A 19,794-nucleotide genomic window follows, 5' to 3' on the forward strand; every position below is an offset into this window, starting at 1 on the left:
GTTGTTCCAGTTGCTGCTCACATCTCTCTCCTTCTATTTTGAGCACAAGACTTAGGGCTATTTTGTCATCCAGCCCTCTCTGTTGGGAAGCAATAAGCTTGCTTAGCTCAGCTTCCATTGCTTTGCATTCCTTCTCAGCTAATTTTAAAGATCCAGGAGAAGCTAAACGAATGGCTCTTTTTAACTGTTCCTGCTGCTCCTTCAGAGGCTTATGGCCTCTGTGCCCAGTAGGTGTCATGGTTGGGCCGTCAGCCATTATCCTAGAACACAGGCTTACCTCCCTTTTTGTGACTGTTAGATTTGTATTGTTGATTGTCATTTATGCTTAGAAATATTTACTTATATATGCTTAGAGTTTTGTAATTAGTTGTAGATTGGTAGAGGTTTTGATCCTTGATAGTCTGCAAACTTTGTGTGTATTAGACAGCACTTTGGGAGCATGAGAGGTCATACCGTGTCTTATTGTTTTATGGTAGGATTAACGTAGCTACGTCTGTTCTAGTCTAAGTGCTCTTTGTTTAGATGAACTGCAGGACTTCCTCACCGTGTTATCTAGGATGAACCATCTAGGGGGAGGGGGAGGCTACCCTCTTCCTGACCAAGGATGTTTGACCCTTTGATCAGCAGTCCCCACACACACACACACACACACACACACACACACACACACACACACACACACACACAGGCAAGGTACTCTTTGTTTGTATGTAGACGTCGTATGTTAATGAACCTATGCATATTCATGTAACCTCAATAAAAGGACAGTGTATGGGAGAACGGACGAGAGCTACTGGGGTCAAGCGAAGGAACGGCGCTCTGTCTGGTTCTCTCCCGTGCACGAGTAACATGAAGAAGTTTGCCTACTTGTGTCTTGCTTGCAGTGTAATTATATTGTCTTAACGTTCCAGCGAATAGGTTCAAGCTACAAACCTATCATTAATTGGTCCTTCGATGCCGGAGCCCTGGAATCGCATTCACCGAGGGGAGGAGAGGCGCTGAAAGACTGACGTCAGCCAGGAAGTTCCTGTGGATTCGCTGTATGTCTTTTCTCCTCGATGAATGGCGATTGGCGGGATTCGAGGCTGATATTACACGCTAAGCAACACCGAGTAAGTTTAGAGTCCAACTCTATAACTGTACGTCTTCGCCGCTCAGTGGGGCGTTGTCCGTGGCCGCTTAGTGGGGCTAAAATTACGTCTTCGCCGCTCAGTGGGGCGTTGTCCGTGGCCGCTTAGTGGGGCTAAAATTCGCCGTCTAAGTGGGGCGATGTACAAGGCCGCTCAGTGGGGTTTTTTGTACAGAAGCATTAAGTCGCAGAGTTGCGCAGTTCGAACTTTTTTTGGTTCGCCGTCTTAGTGGGGCGAAATACAGACCGCTGTGTGGGGTACTGTAGTGAGTTCTCCACCGCTCAGTGGGATGTTGAGAAGTTCCGCGGGGTCCAGATTGTGCTGGACAGTAGGCCTATTTTGTGTTGTTGTCATTGTCGTCGTCGTTGTTGTTGTTGTTGTGTGTGCGGAGCAGAACATGTGGTCTGTGACACCGACTGTTGTTGTTATCATGGGTTTCTAAGCAACCAAGAGTGAGTCGGAGGGAGACAGACGTTTGTGCTGGACTTTGCTCCTGGCAGCACAAAGTATTTATGTAAAAAAGAGAGAGAGTGACGGCTCCACAGCTGCGCGGGTTCACGCGAGCGCGGTCACGCGGACCTGAGCCGTGCGGTTAATCGCAGGCTTATAAATGGAAGAGATTCAAATGTTAGAAGTTTTTAGAAAACACACCAGCCTTGGAGAGCTGTGGAGAAGGCCAGCCCACATCAGCAGCACTTAAGATATGCTCTGGTGAATGGCTTTCCCCCCACCCCTTGCTGACACAATGTTTATTCTTTAGCTTGCCCTGATCGACAGCAGCCTGTGTGCCAGACCATAGATTTAATTGAGGTGGATAGTTGTTAAAAGTAATCTACATTAAGCTTGTGGTTGCTTAAATTCAGTACAATGACATGTGAGGTGAAGTGATATAGGTAAATATTTAAACTCATGAAGTGCATAGAGGCACTTGACCTGTGTGAAAGACTGTCGTCTTATTATGAGCCATTGTTGAGATATAGAGCACATCTGTGAAAACAACTAATATGCTCAACCCTGTATGAAACATCTAAAAATACATGATGGAGAAGCTGTGTTGAATATGTAAGTGTAAGACTTTGCCACTGTGGGCAGAGCATGCAACTACTGTGTGATGTCGCGTTGCAGTTTTGTTTTTGTTTTTTGAGCTGATGAGCAAGCTACACATTATCAGATCAAGAGCTGTCTGAGAACTACTCAAAGAGAGGGAAACAGAGAGTGTGCAGCGTTTCCATGAGCAGTTTTTCTGCACCTTGACTCGTGTGTGTGTGTAGCATCAGCATCATGTTTTTGTTTATTTGTTTTGTTGGATTAAAAATAATTAAATAAACTGGTGATCATGCTTATGAATCACCATGGCACATATCTCCAGCCATATGATTTATTTATGCAGATGAAAAAGTGAGTGTGAATGTGTCTGACATCACAGTGTTTTTGTGCACTGTGCAAAAGTGATTGCCTCTGATTGTGAGTGAGAGCGGTGATTTTGCAGACCACCAGCTATTGTGAAGAAAAAAGAAAAAAAAAAGAGTGAAAAAGAGACAAATTACTACATTGTAGACGAAGAGAAATAATCATAGGAAAAAGGTTTTGTGTTGATCAGCCGAAAAACAACTACAATGTCATTTTCTGCTTTTAAGAAAGGATTGTTCACACAAACACAGACAGAGAGAGAGAGAGAGAGAGAGAGATGTGTGTTGATTAAGCAGTGATGATAATAATGAACATGTTTTAGTTTGTCACTTTCAGGTGAAAAGCAGACCTGTATCAATTTTCCACATGCAACAGTCGGAAGAAAGTTATAGTTTAACATCATTGGAAACATGCAGGCCAAGTTTCTGGCTGACTTATTTACAGTGCCATGTGTTTCTCAACCTCACAAGCGAGCTCACTCCTCCCTGAAGATAAGGAATGCAGCTCCAAAGCAATAACATGATAAAGAGACAGCAGCAAGTCCTGAGCACAAAAAGTCCCAGCAAAGCAGCAGCAATGTGGATAAACAGCAGCAGAAGAAGAAAGCAAACCCATCTTCCTGTCTGATTGGTTGAATTTCACGGAGGGGCGAGCAAGATGGCAGCGTGAAGAGGAGTTTTTGTTTGAGTTCTCAGCACGAGACACTTATTTGACGTCTTTCTGGCCTTCGGGACTTTTTTGGAGATCAGCGCGCTAAACTTGCTGGATCTGAGGCCAGGGTCTGCGGCGGCAGCATGTTGAAATGCTCAAAAAGGACTGAGTGACTCGGGCAAGCCACATGCGGCTAGCGACATGAAAGAAATGGACCCTTCATGATGCGTTCAACGTGCCAGCGCTGTGGTGGGAAAGGCTCCATCATAAACACGCCCTGCGCCGAGGTTCAGGCCAAGAAGAAGAAGACGATGACTTCCAAGCCCAAGAAGGTCGGCCTCAGCGTGGGCGAGCTGATTGTGAAAGCCGTGGCCGCTCTCAAGAAGGCTCTGGCTGCCGGAGGCTACGATGTGGACAAGAACAAGGCCCGTGTCAAGACCGCCATCAAGAGCCTGGTGGCGAAGGGCACTCTGGTGCAGACCAAGGGCACCAGGACCTCCGGATCCTTCAAGATGAACAAGGCTACTGAGAGCAAAGCCAAGAAGCCCGCCGCAGCCAAAGCCAAGAAACCGGCAGCAGCTGCTAAGAAGTCGCCCAAGAAGGCAGCAGCAGCACTTCAGCTACTAGACAGGACAAAGCTGAAGGAGAACTGCCGGGACTGTTGAAGAGGGAGAGGACAAAAGAGTGAGAGGACAACAGAGTGAGAAGACTAGGTGAGAACACATAGGAATTATTTAATGTGGGAAATCAAAATTTGGGTTAGCAAACCTGGGGAAAAGAAAACTGACTGCTTAAGTTGGAAAATTGAGACGGAGTCTGAAACATTGCGAAAATAGAAACATATACAAAATCACACACACACAAGCAGAACATGCATTAACCCTACTAACCATTCCAAACACAAAATGACTCATGAAGACTCATAGCACATTAGTTAAGAAATGATTAAATAATAGCAGAGAAATGTGTAGGAAAGGCAGCTTTAAGAACATGCTCTGCTGGAGATGCAGCTCCACAGACATGCATTAGACCTGCCTAATAACACAAACCCATGCAATGAAAATTAGCTTGTTATCTTTCATCAGTGTTACAATAGTGTCAATTTAGCAGACACTTGTTATCAAATACTGAATTTATCCTAAAGAAAAAAATTGACTCTCCAGGTTGCAGGACAACAATTTAACTTTTGTGGGAAAAAAAAAAAAAAAAAAAAAAATCCTGGTTTGATAAATCAGTGATCAGACAATAAATTTAGTGTTAAAATGGTAAATTGGGAGAAGCTTCCTGCTTGATTGAGGCAGCATAAGTAATTTACTGTATGAGGGAAATTGTCTTTTGTGATACTATTTTGAATATGCTTTTCTGTCGTCCTGTCAACTTAGTGGGTTAATAGCTGATATGCAAATTAGTTGATCGGTTTTAGATTAATGAAAGGTGATTGAATTCTAGCACGAGTGAATGAGATGTGTTGGAGTTTGTTGTGTGTTGAGTAGAGACTCTAAAACACTGAGTTTCCTGCTTTGATGTGCGAGTGAATCCTGTATTTAGATACACAACTCTGAATACGTCAGAACAGACTGTTTTGTGAAGTGCATGACAGCATGTCACATGTTTTATGATGAAGGGAAAAAGGAAAAATTGAATAAAATAGATCTGTGGCTTAAATGAGTGAAGAGCACAGACCGGGTGATTAAACTCATAGCTAATATGACATTAGGGTTATGTTGTGTGTTGTGCAGCTGATGGTTGATTTAGAGTGAATCTAGCTGATGATTTTTCTTTTGTTGTGAAGTTGAGCCTGCCGATTAGTATGATGGTATGATAAACCATGCTAATGGTATGATTTACCCTCCTGAGATGAGGAGCTTGTGTCATGACTTAACAAGGCCTTTTTATTTTGATACTTTCACAGTGCACTGAGAGTTTGGTTTGATAATCTCTGTTATTTTTTATTTTTCATTTTTGAACAAGCACTGATTTTTGCTTGTGAATTTCTTTTCTTTGAGCAGATCTGCAAGTCGGGAATTAAAAGCGTTACACGTCGTCAAGAAAATTGTTGCAAGTGAGTTTCTCCACATTTAAAATGGGTTCAGGAGAAAGCCACTTATTTGGGACAATTAGGAAATGAGAGTCCCCCCCAAAAAGGATTCAACGAGGAAATCCAGTCTAAATTATTTTTCTTTTTGAAATAACGTCGTTTTGCTGAGCGTGGAAACGAATGTGATGATAATTTCCACAATTAGCAAAAGAAGGAACCACTGAGTGAATGAGTAAGAATTTTAAAATATCTGACTGACTGACTGAACATGATTGTGTGAAGCTAACCCCCACCTGACAAAGGTGCAGATGAACCCATGTGTTTCCTTTTACAGGAGCAGAAAGATGACAGCAACACTCGAGGTTGCATGATGATTTAACCTTTTAAATGCCATTTTCTGTGTCTGTGCATTTATCAGGTGTGTTATTCATAGGCTTGAGTTGCTCACAGAGATATCTGTGACAAAGTATGCATACGCCTGCGCAAGCGCTAATATTTGCATTTTCTTTTCTTACAGCATGCCAGTTCTTCATGTGAATTGATGATGCGATTTATACCAGGACAACTGGTTGATGTTTTTTCCTACTACAGGATTTCTGGGTTTATGTGTGAGGAAAACTGTGTTTACAGGTTATGAGTGGTGATGCTGTTGCATTGTGTTGATGGGAAAATGTGAAGGTTACTTTGATAATGTGAATAACCTGTGTGAAATTTCCTGTGTTGAGAACTGGTGTTACTTCTTTCCACAGCTAGGGTTGACTTTATGGTGTTTTTATGGCACCTCTGGAACCTGTTGACCTGTGTCTGACCTCTGTCTGACTACAGTCAATGTGTATTGCTAATGTTAGTTTCTTTGAGAATGCTGTGGAAGATTCAGCTGAAACGGACAAGTGACATGAGTAAAACAAATAAGAGATACAGTGTTTCTGGGATAGTTTGATATGGGCTCATTAGCTGGCCACTTTTGAGCCCATAGTAATATATAAGTGGAGTGACTTTGCTTAAGAGCAGTCACCGATTACATTAATGTTGCCTGAGTACATGGGATGATCCATGTCTGAGGCGACTTATGAAAATAATTGTAGTTTACTGATTTGAGAAAACCTGCACATGACACTTGTCTTGCTGATGTTGAATGCTTCTTGTCCTTATGATACAATTGTTTACAGGTATGAAGTTTGATTTTACTTCCAGATTTTGTTTTCCAGGCCATGATGGTGTGTATGCAGGCTCCTGGGAGAGCCAGGTGTTAAGCAAACTTAATATGCAACACACGCTAACATCTTTTATTGCAGGGTTACGGAGCTACTCCAGAGGAGATGCCCTGATGTTGCCTGGGACATGATCTAGCTAATCTTTTTCTTTAAGACAGGGATCCAGGTTTGGTGAGTTGACGCATGGGAATGTCCATGCGTCAAGAGGTGGAGTGCAAGGATTAACATTAAACAATGTTTACTATTATTGTTGCAGTGATTTGTGTGATTAGCCGTTTTATTTACAAATATTAAACCTATGCAAGTGGTGCACCCATGTTCAGATGAGGCTTTGATGGCCTATAAGTGAAGTTCACTGAACTAAAGAATGTGGTTTGATGATTGTTGACATACTCTCCAAATAGTTTGTCTTCCTAGCAAGGAAATACAGGTGCAGCAGTAATCTCCTGAGAAATCTTCAGAGGCCCAGTGAGAAGCGCATAGCTGACAGGACCAGGCAGTGGTTGAGGTCAAAGATCAAGCTGATTGGGGCCCATCATGAGATCAGACCTTGGAGCCACAGCAAGGACCATGAAACTGCCTGCAAAATAGAGGAGAGGATCGTCCACAAGATAGGAGAGAGGCTTCAGGAGGATCAGAGATCATCTTCAGCACAGCAGACATCACACAGAGAGCTGTGCTACTGAGTTTCCAGGAGATTTTAAATAAAATGAAAGATTCAATATTGACGCTGAGGAAGACGACTAAGGTGTACGACGTGCTCTGCCTTAAACCTTCAGCAGCGTTGGAACATGAAAACTCGTGGGATGAGGGGAGCGTGCCAAGCTCCATCGACAGCGCAGAAGGAGTTCAAGGATGACATCATGATTCTGTGAAAGCACAGGAACCAGAAGCTATGGTGGTGATGACAGCAGTTTCCTATGAACATCACCTAATGCTGTGCCACTATACTGTGCATACGATGACACTCTGAAGGCTGCTGGGATCATAACAGCAGTAAGATGACGGAACCCAGCACCCTTTCCACAGAGAGCTTTTTCTGCAGAGCGTGGACAATTAAGGAGTCATAAATATCCCCCTCACAAGACGAAGGTCTGAAGTCAGGTGATGGGGGCTGGTAAGAGGCCATAAAACTAGAGTGCTGAGAGGTCTGCAGCTTGGAAATAGCTGAGACCCATGTTGACGAACCACAAAACCAACTAGTATGTTTGAATGTCTATTCTACATACATTTGGACTCTGGTCCTATGGACAGTGATGGAAACAACTGGAAGAGACATTCATGACGCCCTGCAGAGCTTAAACCACTCTGCAGAAAGACATGTGATGTGCACACCCGGAGGAAGCATTACCAAGCTGAGATGTTTTTGAAAATGTTACTTTTTTAGTTTCACTATTAAATGAACAATTTCTTTGGTTGCTCGTAAGATGCAGTTTGCCATGAGATGAGCTCAATGAATGGGGTAACTGCTAATACATTTATTAAACTGTGTACCTTTTCAGTAATTTAGGGTGATTTGACATATGCTGAGTATAAAAAGGTTTGCATTGAAACTGTCAGACATGAGGTATTCATACCTGGGAACTTTTCAGGCATAAAGGTCAAAAAGGGGGGAAATGTTAGATTTGTATTGTTGATTGTCATTTATGCTTAGAAATATTTACTTATATATGCTTAGAGTTTTGTAATTAGTTGTAGATTGGTAGAGGTTTTGATCCTTGATAGTCTGCAAACTTTGTGTGTATTAGACAGCACTTTGGGAGCATGAGAGGTCATACCGTGTCTTATTGTTTTATGGTAGGATTAACGTAGCTACGTCTGTTCTAGTCTAAGTGCTCTTTGTTTAGATGAACTGCAGGACTTCCTCACCGTGTTATCTAGGATGAACCATCTAGGGGGAGGGGGAGGCTACCCTCTTCCTGACCAAGGATGTTTGACCCTTTGATCAGCAGTCCCCACACACACACACACACACACACACACACACACACACACACACACACACACACACACAGGCAAGGTACTCTTTGTTTGTATGTAGACGTCGTATGTTAATGAACCTATGCATATTCATGTAACCTCAATAAAAGGACAGTGTATGGGAGAACGGACGAGAGCTACTGGGGTCAAGCGAAGGAACGGCGCTCTGTCTGGTTCTCTCCCGTGCACGAGTAACATGAAGAAGTTTGCCTACTTGTGTCTTGCTTGCAGTGTAATTATATTGTCTTAACGTTCCAGCGAATAGGTTCAAGCTACAAACCTATCAGTGACGTTATACGGCTCCTCCCCTTGGGTCATCCCACAGCGTCTGCCTGTTAACATTCCGGAACTCTGAACATTTTGGAATGTTCGGAATTCCGGAATTCTGAACATTCCGGAATTCCGAACATTCCGGAACCTTGGTGCATTCCGGAACTCTGAACAGTCCGGAACTTTGGTGCATTCCGGAACTCTGAACATTCCGGAATTCCGAACATTCCGGAACCTTGGTGCATTCCGGAACCTTGGTGCATTCCGGAACTCTGAAGATTCCGGAAGTCCGAACATTCCGGAACCTTGGTGCATTCCGGAACTCTAAATTCCGGAACCTTGGTACATTCCGGAACTCTGAACATTCCGGAATTCCGAACATTCCGGAACCTTGGTGCATTCCGGAACTCTGAACATTCCGGAATTCCGAACATTCCGGAACCTTGGTGCATTCCGGAACTCTGAACATTCCGGAACCTTTGTGCATTCCGGAACTCTGAACATTCCGGAACCTTGGTACATTCCGGAATTCCGAACATTCCGGAATCTTGGTGCATTCCGGAACTCTGAACATTCCGGAACTCTGAACATTCCGGAATTCTGAAAATTCCGGAACCTTGCTGCATTCCGGAACTCTGAATTCCGGAACCTTGGTGCATTCCGGAACTCTGAATATTCCGGAACTCTGAACATTCCGGAACTCCAAACATTCCGGAATTCCGAACATTCCAGAACCTTGGTGCATTCCGGAACTCTGAACATTCCGGAACCTTGGTGCATTCCGGAACTCTGAACATTCCGGAATTCTGAACATTCCGGAACCTTGGTGCATTCCGGAACCTTTGTGCATTCCGGAACTCTGAACATTCCGGAACCTTGGTGCATTCCGGAACTCTGAACATTCCGGAACTCTGAACATTCCGGAACCTTGGTGTATTCCGGAACTCTGAACATTCCGGAATTCCGAACATTCCGGAACCTTGGTGCATTCCGGAACTCTGAACATTCCGGAATTCCGAACATTCCGGAACCTTGGTGCATTCCGGAACTCTTAACATTCCGGAACCTTGGTGCATTCCGGAACTCTGAACATTCCGGAATTCCGAACATTCCGGAACCTTGGTGCATTCCGGAACTCTGAACATTCCGGAATTCCGAACATTCCGGAACCTTGGTGCATTCCGGAACTCTGAACATTCCGGAACTCTGAACATTCCGGAACCTTTGTGCATTCCGGAACTCTGAACATTCCGGAACTCTGAACATTCCGGAACCTTTGTGCATTCCGGAACTCTGAACATTCCGGAACCTTGGTACATTCCGGAATTCCGAACATTCCGGAATCTTGGTGCATTCCCGAACTCTGAACATTCCGGAACTCTGAACATTCCGGAATTCTGAAAATTCCGGAACCTTGCTGCATTCCGGAACTCTGAATTCCGGAACCTTGGTGCATTCCGGAACTCTGAACATTCCGGAACTCTGAACATTCCGGAACTCCAAACATTCCGGAACTCTGAACATTCCGGAATTCCGAACATTCCGGAACCTTGGTGCATTCTGGAACTCTGAACATTCCGGAACTCTGAACATTCCGGAACCTTTGTGCATTCCGGAACTCTGAACATTCCGGAACTCTGAACATTCCGGAACCTTTGTGCATTCCGGAACTCTGAACATTCCGGAACCTTGGTACATTCCGGAATTCCGAACATTCCGGAATCTTGGTGCATTCCGGAACTCTGAACATTCCGGAACTCCAAACATTCCGGAATTCTGAAAATTCCGGAACCTTGCTGCATTCCGGAACTCTGAATTCCGGAACCTTGGTGCATTCCGGAACTCTGAACATTCCGGAACTCTGAACATTCCGGAACTCTGAACATTCCGGAATTCCGAACATTCCAGAACCTTGGTGCATTCCGGAACTCTGAACATTCCGGAACCTTGGTGCATTCCGGAACTCTGAACATTCCGGAATTCTGAACATTCCGGAACCTTGGTGCATTCCGGAACTCTGAACATTCCGGAACTCTGAACATTCCGGAATTCCGAACATTCCGGAACCTTGGTACATTCCGGAATTCCGAACATTCCGGAACCTTGGTGCATTCCGGAACCTTGGTGCATTCCGGAACCTTGGTGCATTCCGGAACTCTGAACATTCCGGAAGTCTGAACATTCCGGAACCTTGGTACATTCCGGAATTCCGTACATTCCGGAACCTTGGTGCATTCCGGAATTCCGAACATTCCGGAACCTTGGTGCATTCCGGAACTCTGAACATTCCGGAACTCTGAACATTCCGGAACCTTGGTGCATTCCGGAACCTTGGTGCAGTCCGGAATTCTAAACATTCTGGAACCTTGGTGCATTCCGGAACTCTTAACATTCCGGAACATTGGTGCATTCCGGAACTCTGAACATTCCGGAACTCTGAACATTCCGGAATTCCGAACATTCCGGAACCTTGGTACATTCCGGAATTCCGAACATTCCGGAACCTTGGTGCATTCCGGAACTCTGAACATTCCGGAACCTTTGTGCATTCCGGAACTCTGAACATTCCGTAACCTTGGTGCATTCCGGAACTCTGAACATTCCGGAACTCTGAACATTCCGGAACCTTGGTGTATTCCGGAATTCTGAACATTCCGGAATTCCGAACATTCCGGAACCTTGGTGCATTCCGGAACTCTGAACATTCCGGAATTCCGAACATTCCGGAACCTTGGTGCATTCCGGAACTCTGAACATTCCGGAACTCTGAACATTCCGGAATTCCGAAAATTCTGGAACCTTGGTGCATTCCGGAACTCTGAACATTCCGGAATTCCGAACATTCCGGAACCTTGGTGCATTCCGGAATTCTGAACATTCCGGAATTCCGAACATTCCGGAACCTTTGTGCATTCCGGAACTCTAAACATTCCGGAACTCTGCACATTCCGGAACCTTTGTGCATTCCGGAACTCTGAACATTCCGGAACCTTGGTACATTCCGGAATTCCGAACATTACGGAACCTTGGTGCATTCGGGAACTCTGGACATTCCGGAACTCTGAACATTCCGGAATTCTGAAAATTCCGGAACCTTGCTGCATTCCGGAATTCTGAATTCCGGAACCTTGGTGCATTCCGGAACTCTGAACATTCCGGAACTCTGAACATTCCGGAATTCCGAACATTCCGGAACCTTGGTACATTCCAGAATTCCGAACATTCCGGAACCTTGGTGCATTCCGGAACTCTGAACATTCCGGAATTCTGAACATTCCGGAACCTTGGTGCATTCCGGAACTCTGAACATTCCGGAACCTTGGTGCATTCCGGAACTCTGAACATTCCGGAATTCCGAACATTCCGGAACCTTGGTGCATTCCGGAACTCTGAACATTCCGGAACTCTGAACATTCCGGAATTCCGAACATTCCGGAACCTTGGTACATTCCGGAATTCCGAACATTCCGGAACCTTGGTGCATTCCGGAACCTTGGTGCATTCCGGAACTCTGAACATTCCGGAACTCTGAACATTCCGGAACCTTGGTACATTCCGGAATTCCGAACATTCCGGAACCTTGGTGCATTCCGGAATTCCGAACATTCCGGAACCTTGGTGCATTCCGGAACTCTGAACATTCCGGAACTCTGAACATTCCGGAACCTTGGTGCATTCCGGAACCTTGGTGCAGTCCGGAATTCTGAACATTCTGGAACCTTGGTGCATTCCGGAACTCTTAACATTCCAGAACATTGGTGCATTCCGGAACTCTGAACATTCCGGAATTCCGAACATTCCGGAACCTTGGTGCATTCCGGAACTCTGAATTCCGGAACCTTGGTGCAATCCGGAACTCTGAACATTCCGGAACCTTGGTGCATTCCGGAATTCCGAACATTCCGGAACCTTGGTGCATTCCGGAACTCTGAACATTCCGGAATTCCGAACATTCCGGAACCTTTGTGCATTCCGGAACTCTGAACATTCCGGAACTCTGAACATTCCGGAATTCTGAAAATTCCGGAACCTTGCTGCATTCCGGAACTCTGAATTCCGGAACCTTGGTGCATTCCGGAACTCCAAACATTCCGGAACTCTGAACATTCCGGAATTCCGAACATTCCGGAACCTTGGTGCATTCCGGAACTCTGAACATTCCGGAACTCTGAACATTCCGGAATTCCGAACATTCCAGAACCTTGGTGCATTCCGGAACCTTGGTGCATTCCGGAATTCTGAACATTCCGGAACCTTGGTGCATTCCGGAACTCTGAACATTCCGGAACTCTGAACATTCCGGAACCTTGGTGCATTCCGGAACCTTGGTGCATTCCGGAATTCTGAACATTCCGGAACCTTGGTGCATTCCGGAACTCTTAACATTCCGGAACCTTGGTGCATTCCGGAACTCTGAACATTCCGGAACCTTGGTGCATTCCGGAACCTTGCTGCATTCCGGAACTCTGAATTCCGGAACCTTGGTGCATTCCGGAACTCTGAACATTCCGGAACTCCAAACATTCCGGAACTCTGAACATTCCGGAACCTTGGTGCATTCCGGAACTCTGAACATTCCGGAATTCCGAACATTCCGGAACCTTGGTGCATTCCGGAACTCTGAACATTCCGGAACTCTGAACATTCCGGAACCTTTGTGCATTCCGGAACTCTGAACATTCCGGAACTCTGAACATTCCGGAACCTTTGTGCATTCCGGAACTCTGAACATTCCGGAACCTTGGTACATTCCGGAATTCCGAACATTCCGGAATCTTGGTGCATTCCCGAACTCTGAACATTCCGGAACTCTGAACATTCCGGAATTCTGAAAATTCCGGAACCTTGCTGCATTCCGGAACTCTGAATTCCGGAACCTTGGTGCATTCCGGAACTCTGAACATTCCGGAATTCCGAACATTCCGGAACCTTGGTGCATTCTGGAACTCTGAACATTCCGGAACCTTTGTGCATTCCGGAACCTTTGTGCATTCCGGAACTCTGAACATTCCGGAACCTTTGTGCATTCCGGAACTCTGAACATTCCGGAACCTTGGTACATTCCGGAATTCCGAACATTCCGGAATCTTGGTGCATTCCGGAACTCTGAACATTCCGGAACTCCAAACATTCCGGAATTCTGAAAATTCCGGAACCTTGCTGCATTCCGGAACTCTGAATTCCGGAACCTTGGTGCATTCCGGAACTCTGAACATTCCGGAACTCTGAACATTCCGGAACTCTGAACATTCCGGAATTCCGAACATTCCAGAACCTTGGTGCATTCCGGAACTCTGAACATTCCGGAACCTTGGTGCATTCCGGAACTCTGAACATTCCGGAATTCCGAACATTCCGGAACCTTGGTGCATTCTGGAACTCTGAACATTCCGGAACTCTGAACATTCCGGAACCTTTGTGCATTCCGGAACTCTGAACATTCCGGAACTCTGAACATTCCGGAACCTTTGTGCATTCCGGAACTCTGAACATTCCGGAACCTTGGTACATTCCGGAATTCCGAACATTCCGGAATCTTGGTGCATTCCGGAACTCTGAACATTCCGGAACTCCAAACATTCCGGAATTCTGAAAATTCCGGAACCTTGCTGCATTCCGGAACTCTGAATTCCGGAACCTTGGTGCATTCCGGAACTCTGAACATTCCGGAACTCTGAACATTCCGGAACTCTGAACATTCCGGAATTCCGAACATTCCAGAACCTTGGTGCATTCCGGAACTCTGAACATTCCGGAACCTTGGTGCATTCCGGAACTCTGAACATTCCGGAATTCTGAACATTCCGGAACCTTGGTGCATTCCGGAACTCTGAACATTCCGGAACTCTGAACATTCCGGAATTCCGAACATTCCGGAACCTTGGTACATTCCGGAATTCCGAACATTCCGGAACCTTGGTGCATTCCGGAACCTTGGTGCATTCCGGAACCTTGGTGCATTCCGGAACTCTGAACATTCCGGAAGTCTGAACATTCCGGAACCTTGGTACATTCCGGAATTCCGTACATTCCGGAACCTTGGTGCATTCCGGAATTCCGAACATTCCGGAACCTTGGTGCATTCCGGAACTCTGAACATTCCGGAACTCTGAACATTCCGGAACCTTGGTGCATTCCGGAACCTTGGTGCAGTCCGGAATTCTGAACATTCTGGAACCTTGGTGCATTCCGGAACTCTTAACATTCCGGAACATTGGTGCATTCCGGAACTCTGAACATTCCGGAACTCTGAACATTCCGGAATTCCGAACATTCCGGAACCTTGGTACATTCCGGAATTCCGAACATTCCGGAACCTTGGTGCATTCCGGAACTCTGAACATTCCGGAACCTTTGTGCATTCCGGAACTCTGAACATTCCGTAACCTTGGTGCATTCCGGAACTCTGAACATTCCGGAACTCTGAACATTCCGGAATTCCGAACATTCCGGAACTCTGAACATTCCGGAATTCCGAACATTCCGGAACCTTGGTGCATTCCGGAACTCTGAACATTCCGGAACTCTGAACATTCCGGAATTCCGAAAATTCTGGAACCTTGGTGCATTCCGGAACTCTGAACATTCCGGAATTCCGAACATTCCGGAACCTTGGTGCATTCCGGAATTCTGAACATTCCGGAATTCCGAACATTCCGGAACCTTTGTGCATTCCGGAACTCTAAACATTCCGGAACTCTGCACATTCCGGAACCTTTGTGCATTCCGGAACTCTGAACATTCCGGAACCTTGGTACATTCCGGAATTCCGAACATTCCGGAACCTTGGTGCATTCCGGAACTCTGAACATTCCGGAATTCCGAACATTCCGGAACCTTTGTGCATTCCGGAACTCTGAACATTCCGGAACTCTGAACATTCCGGAATTCTGAAAATTCCGGAACCTTGCTGCATTCCGGAACTCTGAATTCCGGAACCTTGGTGCATTCCGGAACTCTGAACATTCCGGAACTCTGAACATTCCGGAACTCTGAACATTCCGGAATTCCGAACATTCCAGAACCTTGGTGCATTCCGGAACTCTGAACATTCCGGAACCTTGGTGCATTCCGGAACTCTGAACATTCCGGAATTCTGAACATTCCGGAACCTTGGTGCATTCCGGAACTCTGAACATTCCGGAACTCTGAACATTCCGGAATTCCGAACATTCCGGAACCTTGGTACATTCCGGAATTCCGAACATTCCGGAACCTTGGTGCATTCCGGAACCTTGGTGCATTCCGGAACCTTGGTGCATTCCGGAACTCTGAACATTCCGGAAGTCTGAACATTCCGGAACCTTGGTACATTCCGGAATTCCGTACATTCCGGAACCTTGGTGCATTCCGGAATTCCGAACATTCCGGAACCTTGGTGCATTCCGGAACTCTGAACATTCCGGAACTCTGAACATTCCGGAACCTTGGTGCATTCCGGAACCTTGGTGCAGTCCGGAATTCTGAACATTCTGGAACCTTGGTGCATTCCGGAACTCTTAACATTCCGGAACATTGGTGCATTCCGGAACTCTGAACATTCCGGAACTCTGAACATTCCGGAATTCCGAACATTCCGGAACCTTGGTACATTCCAGAATTCCGAACATTCCGGAACCTTGGTGCATTCCGGAACTCTGAACATTCCGGAACCTTTGTGCATTCCGGAACTCTGAACATTCCGGAAGTCTGAACATTCCGGAACCTTGGTACATTCCGGAATTCCGTACATTCCGGAACCTTGGTGCATTCCGGAATTCCGAACATTCCGGAACCTTGGTGCATTCCGGAACTCTGAACATTCCGGAACTCTGAACATTCCGGAACCTTGGTGCATTCCGGAACCTTGGTGCAGTCCGGAATTCTGAACATTCTGGAACCTTGGTGCATTCCGGAACTCTTAACATTCCGGAACATTGGTGCATTCCGGAACTCTGAACATTCCGGAACTCTGAACATTCCGGAATTCCGAACATTCCGGAACCTTGGTACATTCCAGAATTCCGAACATTCCGGAACCTTGGTGCATTCCGGAACTCTGAACATTCCGGAACCTTTGTGCATTCCGGAACTCTGAACATTCCGTAACCTTGGTGCATTCCGGAACTCTGAACATTCCGGAACCTTTGTGCATTCCGGAACTCTGAACATTCCGTAACCTTGGTGCATTCCGGAACTCTGAACATTCCGGAACTCTGAACATTCCGGAACCTTGGTGTATTCCGGAATTCTGAACATTCCGGAATTCCGAACATTCCGGAACCTTGGTGCATTCCGGAACTCTGAACATTCCGGAATTCCGAAAATTCTGGAACCTTGGTGCATTCCGGAACTCTGAACATTCCGGAATTCCGAACATTCCGGAACCTTGGTGCATTCCGGAACTCTGAACATTCCGGAATTCCGAACATTCCGGAACCTTGGTACATTCCGGAATTCCGAACATTACGGAACCTTGGTGCATTCCGGAACTCTGAACATTCCGGAACTCTGAACATTCCGGAATTCTGAAAATTCCGGAACCTTGCTGCATTCCGGAACACTGAATTCCGGAACCTTGGTGCATTCCGGAACTCTGAACATTCCGGAACTCTGAACATTCCGGAACTCCAAACATTCCGGAACTCTGAACATTCCGGAATTCCGAACATTCCAGAACCTTGGTGCATTCTGGAACTCTGAACATTCCGGAACCTTGGTGCATTCCGGAACTCTGAACATTCCGGAATTCTGAACATTCCGGAACCTTGGTGCATTCCGGAACTCTGAACATTCCGGAACTCTGAACATTCCGGAATTCCGAACATTCCGGAACCTTGGTACATTCCGGAATTCCGAACATTCCGGAACCTTGGTGCATTCCGGAACTCTGAACATTCCGGAACCTTTGTGCATTCCGGAACTCTGAACATTCCGGAAGTCTGAACATTCCGGAACCTTGGTGCATTCCGGAACTCTGAACATTCCGGAACCTTTGTGCATTCCGGAACTCCAAACATTCCGGAACTCTGAACATTCCGGAACCTTGGTGCATTCCGGAACTCTGAACATTCCGGAACCTTGGTGCATTCCGGAACTCTGAACATTCCGGAACTCTGAACATTCCGGAATTCTGAAAATTCCAGAACCTTGGTGCATTCCGGAACTCTGAACATTCCGGAACCTTGGTGCATTCCGGAACCTTGGTGCATTCCGGAATTCTGAACATTCCGGAACCTTGGTGCATTCCGGAACTCTTAACATTCCGGAACCTTGGTGCATTCCGGAACTCTGAACATTCCGGAACCTTGGTGCATTCCGGAACCTTGCTGCATTCCGGAACTCTGAATTCCGGAACCTTGGTGCATTCCGGAACTCTGAACATTCCGGAACTCTGAACATTCCGGAATTCTGAAAATTCCAGAACCTTGGTGCATTCCGGAACTCTGAACATTCCGGAACCTTGGTGCATTCCGGAACCTTGGTGCATTCCGGAATTCTGAACATTCCGGAACCTTGGTGCATTCCGGAACTCTTAACATTCCGGAACCTTGGTGCATTCCGGAACTCTGAACATTCCGGAACCTTGGTGCATTCCGGAACCTTGGTGCATTCCGGAACTCTGAAAATTCCGGAACCTTTGTGCATTCCGGAACCTTGGTGCATTCCGGAATTCTGAAAATTCCGGAACCTTGCTGCATTCCGGAACTCTGAATTCCGGAACCTTGGTGCATTCCGGAACTCCAAACATTCCGGAACTCTGAACATTCCGGAATTCCGAACATTCCGGAACCTTGGTGCATTCCGGAACTCTGAACATTCCGGAACTCTGAACATTCCGGAATTCCGAACATTCCAGAACCTTGGTGCATTCCGGAACCTTGGTGCATTCCGGAATTCTGAACATTCCGGAACCTTGGTGCATTCCGGAACTCTTAACATTCCGGAACCTTGGTGCATTCCGGAACTCTGAACATTCCGGAACTCTGAACATTCCGGAATTCCGAACATTCCGGAACCTTGGTGCATTCCGGAACTCTGAACATTCCGGAACTCTGAACATTCCGGAACTCTGAACATTCCGGAACTCCAAACATTCCGGAACTCTGAACATTCCGGAACTCTGAACATTCCGGAATTCCGAACATTCCGGAACCTTGGTGCATTCCGGAACCTTGGTGCATTCCGGAACTCTGAACATTCCGGAATTCCGAACATTCCGGAACCTTGGTGCATTCCGGAACTCTGAACATTCCGGAACTCTGAACATTCCGGAACCTTGGTACATTCCGGAATTCCGAACATTCCGGAACCTTGGTGCATTCCGGAACTCTGAACATTCCGGAACTCTGAACATTCCGGAAGTCTGAACATTCCGGAACCTTGGTGCATTCCGGAACTCTGAACATTCCGGAACCTTGCTGCATTCCGGAACCTTGGTGCATTCCGGAATTCTGAACATTCCGGAACCTTGGTGCATTCCGGAACTCTTAACATTCCGGAACCTTGGTGCATTCCGGAACTCTGAACATTCCGGAATTCCGAACATTCCGGAACCTTGGTGCATTCCGGAACTCTGAACATTCCGGAACTCTGAACATTCCGGAATTCCGAACATTCCGGAACCTTGGTGCATTCCGGAACTCTGAACATTCCGGAACTCTGAACATTCCGGAACCTTGCTGCATTCCGGAACTCTGAATTCCGGAACCTTGGTGCATTCCGGAACTCCAAACATTCCGGAACTCTGAACATTCCGGAATTCCGAACATTCCGGAACCTTGGTGCATTCCGGAACTCTGAACATTCCGGAACTCTGAACATTCCGGAATTCCGAACATTCCAGAACCTTGGTGCATTCCGGAACCTTGGTGCATTCCGGAATTCTGAACATTCCGGAACCTTGGTGCATTCCGGAACTCTTAACATTCCGGAACCTTGGTGCATTCCGGAACTCTGAACATTCCGGAACCTTGGTGCATTCCGGAACCTTGGTGCATTCCGGAACTCTGAACATTCCGGAACCTTTGTGCATTCCGGAACCTTGGTGCATTCCGGAACTCTGAACATTCCGGAATTCCGAACATTCCGGAACCTTGGTGCATTCCGGAACTCTGAACAT

The 19,794-nt window shown here is 46.3% G+C and overlaps 1 protein-coding gene and 1 long non-coding RNA gene across 2 annotated transcripts; both read left to right on the forward strand.

The window, feature by feature from the left end:
* The first annotated feature begins 294 nt into the window (after positions 1–294).
* LOC309718479 lies at positions 295–8,627 on the forward strand. Its single transcript, XR_014279984.1, has 2 exons — positions 295–1,112; positions 7,223–8,627. It is a non-coding gene; the product is annotated as an uncharacterized lncRNA (long non-coding RNA).
* On the forward strand, positions 2,664–8,627 carry LOC309718478 (histone H1-like). The gene has a single exon (XM_082553743.1). The coding sequence runs from the start codon at positions 3,413–3,415 to the stop codon at positions 3,854–3,856; it is 444 nt and encodes a 147-aa protein (XP_082409869.1). The 5' UTR covers positions 2,664–3,412; the 3' UTR covers positions 3,857–8,627.
* Positions 8,628–19,794: the final 11,167 nt, after the last annotated feature.

Source organism: Aulonocara stuartgranti (assembly GCF_965226115.1).
Source record: "Aulonocara stuartgranti genome assembly, chromosome: 12".
NCBI classification, from domain to species: Eukaryota; Metazoa; Chordata; class Actinopteri; order Cichliformes; family Cichlidae; genus Aulonocara; species Aulonocara stuartgranti.

What these genes read in the sequence shown, in the direction of transcription:
- LOC309718478 (XM_082553743.1), top strand. Translation starts at nt 3,413, where the DNA reads ATGATGCGTTCAACGTGCCAGCGCTGTGGTGGGAAAGGCTCCATCATA.